The sequence below is a fragment of the Odontomachus brunneus genome, unplaced genomic scaffold (assembly GCF_010583005.1).
Source record: "Odontomachus brunneus isolate Ranch 3 - 2012 unplaced genomic scaffold, Obru_v1 Obru_scaffold_045, whole genome shotgun sequence".
Classification (NCBI taxonomy): Eukaryota; Metazoa; Arthropoda; class Insecta; order Hymenoptera; family Formicidae; genus Odontomachus; species Odontomachus brunneus.
In genome coordinates this window covers 1,734,306-1,741,604 of record NW_022639495.1, presented here as the reverse complement: position 1 = coordinate 1,741,604, position 7,299 = coordinate 1,734,306, and the positions used below count along the sequence as shown (strand labels likewise).

The 7,299-nt window shown below is 37.6% G+C and overlaps 2 protein-coding genes across 3 annotated transcripts in view; one reads left to right on the top strand and one right to left on the bottom strand.

Annotated features, from left to right (window-relative positions):
- The window catches only part of LOC116844729, a 605,932-nt gene that overhangs the window by 295,844 nt on the left and 302,789 nt on the right, over positions 1-7,299 (top strand). The window lies entirely within an intron of this gene.
- On the bottom strand, positions 244-2,602 carry LOC116844730. Its single transcript, XM_032816655.1, has 4 exons — positions 2,510-2,602; positions 2,359-2,409; positions 425-560; positions 244-329 (listed from the first exon to the last, which is right to left on the bottom strand). The coding sequence occupies exons 1-4, from the start codon at positions 2,585-2,587 to the stop codon at positions 274-276; spliced, it is 321 nt and encodes a 106-aa protein (XP_032672546.1). The 5' UTR covers positions 2,588-2,602; the 3' UTR covers positions 244-273.

Sequence of the window (7,299 nt, the reverse complement as noted above, 5' to 3'; positions counted from 1 at the left end):
TCCCACCGACAATGGGATGGATGCGCGGTGGAAATTTCATCGGTGTACGAAATACAGATAAGCAAACAGATATCCGCTGGATATGGCCGATGATGGGAAATCAATCATCCGATTGATTCGCGCACGCGTTCATATTGTTCGCGCGGGAGTGGCGTTACCCTGCGAAAATAATATCAGCACACTTTTGTCGTCGTCATGCAGAGTGCAGAGGGAAGGCACGTTTGTCTCGTTGTGTCTCTCCTGCTGTCCGATCGGTCCGATTTTTTTTTTTTTTTAATTGGCAGCGCGCGTCGTCTCGGGGAAATCTATGGTTCGCCACTTGCCCTTCACTGTGCGAGAAATAAAACGTTTGAATGGCGATAGCCCGTTAAATTGCACGCCCGCGACCGTAATCTCTGACCCGAAGAAAATCAGTGTTACATACCGCAGGTCAGATACGCGAGACAGATTGCCCCCGGACCGCAATCCTCATCCGTTTTGCAGGAACTGTTTCTCGCCCGGCTATCGATTTCCCTTCTTCGTCTGTCGGGCAGGTGGAGGGCCACGATTTCCTGCTCGCTCTTTTCAAAAAAGAAACGTCACGCTGATATTATTATAATATATACGCGGATATGCAGAGGTTGCTTGAAGGAACGATTTATATCCGAGAGAAAATACAGCGTCGAGAAAATCACGGTTAAAAATTCCAGCGAGAGAGAGAGAGAGAGAGAGGCAGAAAAAGATACCCTAGTAGAAACGTGAGCGATCTGACGTAGCCGACTTGAGTTGAGAACTAGTAGCCAGCTAGTACAAGTTCGATTAAATTCTCTAGCTCGTTACACTATCTGATCACTCGTTAAAATGTAGAATTTGTTTTGTGATCTAGTCAGCTTTTAGTCATTATATATCAAATATGATACAATAGATGACGCTATTTATTCTAAAATATGTCATCTAACTACTAGACACCGACACTAGCACTTGAAAATTAAGAAGCAAGTCCTATTTGAGAAAAGTTACGTTATTTCATAAAAATCTGAACAAGTGAGTATTACATTACTAGCTGGCAACCAGTTATGATTTTTAGTTATGATTTCCGTCTCATAACTATAATTTTTCTTGTCTAGTCAATTAGGTAATTTATTTATCTTGCCACTAGGAAAAGGGAGTGTTAGATACAAATTTACTACCTCGTCGCTACCCGGGTCAGAATTTATATTCCATTATCTCAATATTTCATTTGAGGGATCTAACTTTGATCTCACTTGAAACTGATATCAATATCTTTGATTCTATTAACTCTACTGAGAGCTCCTTTACCTACAAGTAGCATTTTGTACGTTTTTCGCCATTTTGAGATGCTAAGTAGGACTTTGATTTCCATATATATTAAACATACATTGATCCCTCAAAATATATACAGATGTTAGAAAATTTAGGTTGAAAGTAGAACTAAAATTTCGACTCGGGCAAACATCTACACGGAAACAACTAAGGATATCACCTTGCTAAATATGGTTGCTGCAACAACATATTTATATTATTTTTCGCTCATGTATACAAAAGATTTATATTATAGTATTTTGGAAGTGATACACTGACTTTCTTTACTGCCAATCCATATGTTTGAAAGGAATTTTCGGTGATGTATTATGCAAACAAACCCTACGGCTTTCTCAATCATAGTATACATTCGGCAGACTAAAACAGAGACATAGTGATAGGGTGGGAGCACAGACTTTTGCATAACGCACAATGCATAACGCATAAAGAAATCAACCAATCAGAATTTTTTATTTTCTTCTTCAGAATGAAAATGAAGGATTCTTGATTGACTGATTCCCTTATGTGTTATGTATTATGCATTATGCAAAAGTCTATGCTCAAGCCCATATTCTTTCGGTTGAGGCAACTATATATTGAAGCAGAATATTATATTAAGGTCTGCATTAATAGTTGTTTTTCTTGAAACTTACTTCGAGTGGAATACTCATATTTAAGTTTAGAGTCAGTCGTGAGTTTTTCAATGGAATCGCACTTGTAAATATAATGTTACGTATATCGCGTGTTTTAACTGAAAAACTCAGATCTAATTTCAATCCGAGTATTTCACTGAAGACAAGTTAGAAATAACGACTTAAAATACAGACCTAAGTAAACATTACATATCGTAAGAGCTGTAGCTATGTAGATGAGCATATAACAACAATAATTATACAATAATTAACGCGATATCCACTTAACTTGAATTTATATTTTTCTTCTAAACATAGAAAATATGGGTAGCAATCGTAACAGTTTTCTCCATGCACGAGATTCAGTTTCTACTAGGGTGGCGTCGATATTGTTGCGTTGAAATGACGTGAGATTCGCACTTACGGATTCGCTGCTGGAATCGTCTAACTCGATCACCCGAATATCTGGTTTTTCCTACGACGGAAGCACCAAGCGATATTAGCACGTAATGGCGATGTGACACTATACTTCGTATTACGCGGCCGATCGGCAAGATTAAGTTGAATCTCCGTACCTTCTTCTCCTGAATGATGCATGACTCAGTGGTCGAGACGATGTATATTAACAACAAGAAGAGAAAAAGTCGGCTCATGTTGGACGACGCGCTCGGAGAATTGTGGCGTTTGACGGCGTGGAAGCGCGTCTTATACCTGAGTCCGAAAGTGCTCGTTGCGAAATTGTTTCATCAGCGCGCGCTTATCGGAGTGTCGTTAAAGCGTGCAGAGTGTACTCTCTCGAAGATTCTCTTAACTCGACCGGAAATTACGTAAACGTGGCCGATTTTCTCGATGATGCGTCGAGTATCCTTGGGAGACTTACCCGCTCATCTCTTTCGCGCTTATTTATCTAAATTGAAAAAGAAGACAAGTACGTCGTAAAGCACATCGATAATCGTCGGGGTCTCGCAATTTTCTCGAATGAGGGCAAAAACCGATTCTTCCGTATCTCAACTTCGTCGCAGCTTCATTAATTTTATCTGCTAAATATCTTGAGATAAGATGTGTGAGATGACAGTTTATTAATTTTAATTAGTTCAGCAGAAACATTTTTCTTCCTTTATTTAGTATTTTAAGGTAGTTGCATCATGAAATGAGTTTCGTAAAAATTTGACGAAACTTGCACTACATATGCAGTGAAATATTATCTCATTGTTGGTGTAATTAAAAGAACTGAGAACTAAAATATTGCAATTAACATTAACACTTTTTACACGTATTTCTTGACGTATTTCTAGCGTCCTATTTTTAATTTTAATATCTTCTAAACTATATGTATGTATATCTTCTAAACTATATATGTGTATATCTTCTAAATTATATATGTGTATATCTTCTAAACTATATATGTGTGTGTGTATGAGATTTTGATGAAGAACTACACTAATATTAAAGACTAATACATAGGCATTGTACATTTTTATTAGAGATAAACTAATGCATAAATAAAATACTTATTAGAAAAACAAAATAATAGTCCTTTTTTGCTTGTAATATTATGAATATATATATATTTATTTATTTCATTTTTGTTTCAAACTAAAAATTTAATTGCAATACTAATATAAAATAATTTATCAAATTATATACATTAATTCCACGTCCAAAACTTGTACAGTTGTCACTTGTATAGTTTCCATCACCGTGTCTTCTTCTCTGAGTGTAGGGATTTTCATAGATAAACTTCTCATAGATAATATAGATTTTTATTAGTTATTTGAATAATATAAAAGTTCATATATAATTTAGTTCATAGATAATATTTAATTACAAAAGTTACATTAATATTTAATACTAATGTAATTTTTATTTTATTAAAATTTAATTAAAAAATATTTAATTACACACATACAATTAATATTTAATTACATATATCCTCAAAAGTTTTGATGTTTTTAAGTGCAGCTTTAGATAGCAAAATGAATATATAGAAACGTCATTTTGTTTTACAAATAGTAAATTTATGCCCCCTTTGATGCGCCATTCAAAATATAGTATAGTTAAGTACCGTATAAGTACCTTAACTGCGGACTTAGAATTATAACAATTATAACAATAACACGGACAGTTATAACAGTTACGACGCGAATTTAGATAAAGAGGAGCTTGCTAGTTCACAAGAATACGCTCTATCGATTGTTCCGAAGCGTTACGATCACGTCGCTCGTGGACCGGCGCTGTCTACGTATCTTTATTCGATTTCGTAGTGTTCCCTTAAGCGATATATATTTTCAGCCTTCTCCACTCCTCGGAGGCAAAGAGAGGGAGGATACTTACTGCGCATTTTCCGCGGAATACCGCGCTGCCTTCCGTAAAATAAGAAATATGAGACGCTTTTCCGATGCTCGAGGAGGCTTGGGTCCCGCGAGTGCAGTATGCATTTTCGTGTTCTCCCGTACGGCTGGCCGGCCGGCCGTGTATGGCGCTGACTTTTCATCGAGATCGACTTTAATGACCGACGAGCTCGGGGCAGTCGCCAAACACAAAGAGAGTGTCGCTTTTTATTTTTCCCTGGGCGGGCGTACACACGGCGGAAAGACGATCGGTGTTATGGACGTCAGGATTAAAACCTTTAATCAGCCGCGCGCCATTAACGCACTTTGTTAAAGCGCGTTACGCGTTCGCCACGGGACAAGAGAGAAACAAGTAGCGAAATAAAAGGAGAAGCGAGCGGAAAATCCGTCGAAAGAGCAAAGCTGCATCGCATGCTGAGGTGCACGCTGCCCTTCCGCGTTCTTAGCCGCGTCCGGATGATTATCGCGCACCCATTAGCACTTGCGTCTGCTTATTACGCGAATAATCAAAGATGTTTCCTGCTGTCGGCGAAATGGCCACATTAGGAAATTGCACGCTCTCCGTATGCGCGCGTGCATATCGTTATTTTCGCTTCCTCGTTATCTCCGTCTTTGAGGGTTTTTTTCACTCGCTCGTCGATGCATATCCGTGCGCCCTCGTCGGAGAAATCCATGAATACCACATGTTTGCTACGAATGCGAGATCATTAATATCTTGCTTTTGTTGTACCATTAGTTCGGAAACAGGATATCACGGCGGGGAAGATTTATTACTGCGCTTTACATTGCTCCCCCCGGATGATTCTCGAGACGCGCGTGTGTGATTATGCGAATGATAATCAAATTATACACAGCTGCATAAAAAATCACGCATTTTCTTCCTCAGGGTATCGTAATACAAGATCTAAACGGCAAAAGTTTCAAGCATTTTTGCGAGAAAGGAAATAAAGAAGAAACAAGATCTTCAACGCAGCTTTATTTGCGAAAAAATGAAATTTTCGCTTACTTTATGGTGGAATAAAAAAGAAACAATTTTGCAAGAATTGAATCTTTTCTTTAGAAGTAAAAAAAGTATTATTCTGTATATCGAGCTTATTGCCGTTATTCCTAGTAGGCTCCGTTAATTCCTGACGCACATACTTAAAACGGAGGGAAGTGCAGCTGTTTGCACAGCACCGCCGCTGCTGTTAGCGAAGTTGTGTGAAGGAGTCCAAACTAGGAACGGTGGCAGTCCTCGACGGACCATAGACGTGACCGGAAGTCCTTTGTTCACCTGATTGCCGAACAACGTGGAAACTACTCATTAGCTTAGCAAATAATCCTCTCTTGGGTGCAGTTCTAACCTTTGACTAAACATTCGCTCGTCACCACCAGTGCTATTTCATACAGTTGTACTGTATCACTCCAACATTGCTTAATTACTTAGCGAATATTTATGACTGACCGGTTAAAATGTCGTCATCTCATGATCGCAACAATATAAAAATTAAAAACATGCGCGTTGTTATTTTGCAACTTTTTCATTCTTGTTATTATATGAACATTTTAAAAATCTCCAAATTATGCGAGTGAGTCGATACAGAATTACAATAAAACACTGAAAAAAATTGCCTGAAAATGGATTTATTGAGTGAAAATGGATATAAAGTTTAATTCTGTGAGTAAACTTTATATCCCACAAATAAATTCTCAAGTATTTATTTTTCAGTAAATGCTAACATCTCCAACCACATGATGATGAGTCCTGGATCCTCTTTACAAAGAAAAAAATTTAGTTACATTAACGTCAAGTTTATTTTTAATGAACGAACTAACACGTTTTGGTCGAAGAGCACAGAACTTTTGGTTCTTATAACCCAAATTTGGTTCTAGAAACTAAAAATTTTATTTTCTTCAACGAAAACGCGTTAGCATTGGTGAGCTATTTCACGGTTGTTTATGGCAAAGTTAAATTTATACTGTGAAAAGATAATTCACTTTTTTCTCGATACTGAACTCTATTTTAACGATAAAAGTCTCTTTAAATGTGACTTATGAGTCTTCTGATTGGCTCCCAATGACATTTACAGGCGCTTTTATTGATGAAAGAGAGCTAAGAGTAAGAGCTTAAGTGAACAGACATAATATTCCTGAGTATTTTATACCGTTTTCCGTCTTCCTATACATATTGATCTGTATACGAGCCACGAAGCAAGACACGCGGTAAAAGGGGCCGGTGGTCTGTTCTCGAATCGCGTCATAGTACTTTAGGAGGACAAATTAGAAATACCTTGCAAGAACAGAAACAAACAGAGCTTGCGGACTTTTCTTAGCGGCGTTCGCTGACTTCGCAGAAAGAAATGCGCGGACCAAATTAGTTGGAACAGTCACGGTGCAGACGACAGCTTGTGAATGATGAATGAACGCTGTAGGTAATACTTTGCGAAAGGTAATTTTGAACTTTTCCGCGGTAAACGAAGTCTAGACACCCGTTTGTGAGAATAGCGCGGACACAAATCTCATAAACTTCAAACCATTGAGCTAAGTAACTGAAGGGAGCGGAGGGAGACAGAGAAAGAGGGAGAGTGCGAGAGAAAAAGAGAGAGAGAGAGGATTACGAGCTTTCCATCGTGGGTCCATTTTAATAATACTAACTTACGCAATTACAACAACTAACGTAACAGCGAGATGTCCTTAATAAACATGGAGGTAAGTTTTACGCCGCTATTTATGCACTGTTTCGTACAAAGCGATTCGATATCGTACATTCCTTTTCATTTACCGGCACTTGTGTTTATCCCGAATCGTTGGCGATTATTCCCGAGTTATTTCCGAGTTTTGACGATTTGTGGTGAAAACACGTTTCGCATTGTTATAATCAACTCTTACATGACATATATTTTTTGGGCACTTGGCACACGGAGATTATTTTTTATTTATCCTTATTTAAATTCTGTAAAATTACTAATAAAAATCTATAAAAAATTGTAAATATATACATATATATTAATATATATGTATATAATATTATAATA

Bases quoted from the DNA above. Each gene is read 5' to 3' on its own strand.
- LOC116844730 (XM_032816655.1), bottom strand. From the start codon at position 2,587: ATGAGCCGACTTTTTCTCTTCTTGTTGTTAATATACATCGTCTCGACC. The intron at 2,410-2,509 runs GTACGGAGATTC...CTTCCGTCGTAG, and splicing joins GCATCATTCAGGAGAAGAAG to GAAAAACCAGATATTCGGGT. The intron at 330-424 runs GTATGTAACACT...TTTCTCGCACAG, and splicing joins TCTCGCGTATCTGACCTGCG to TGAAGGGCAAGTGGCGAACC.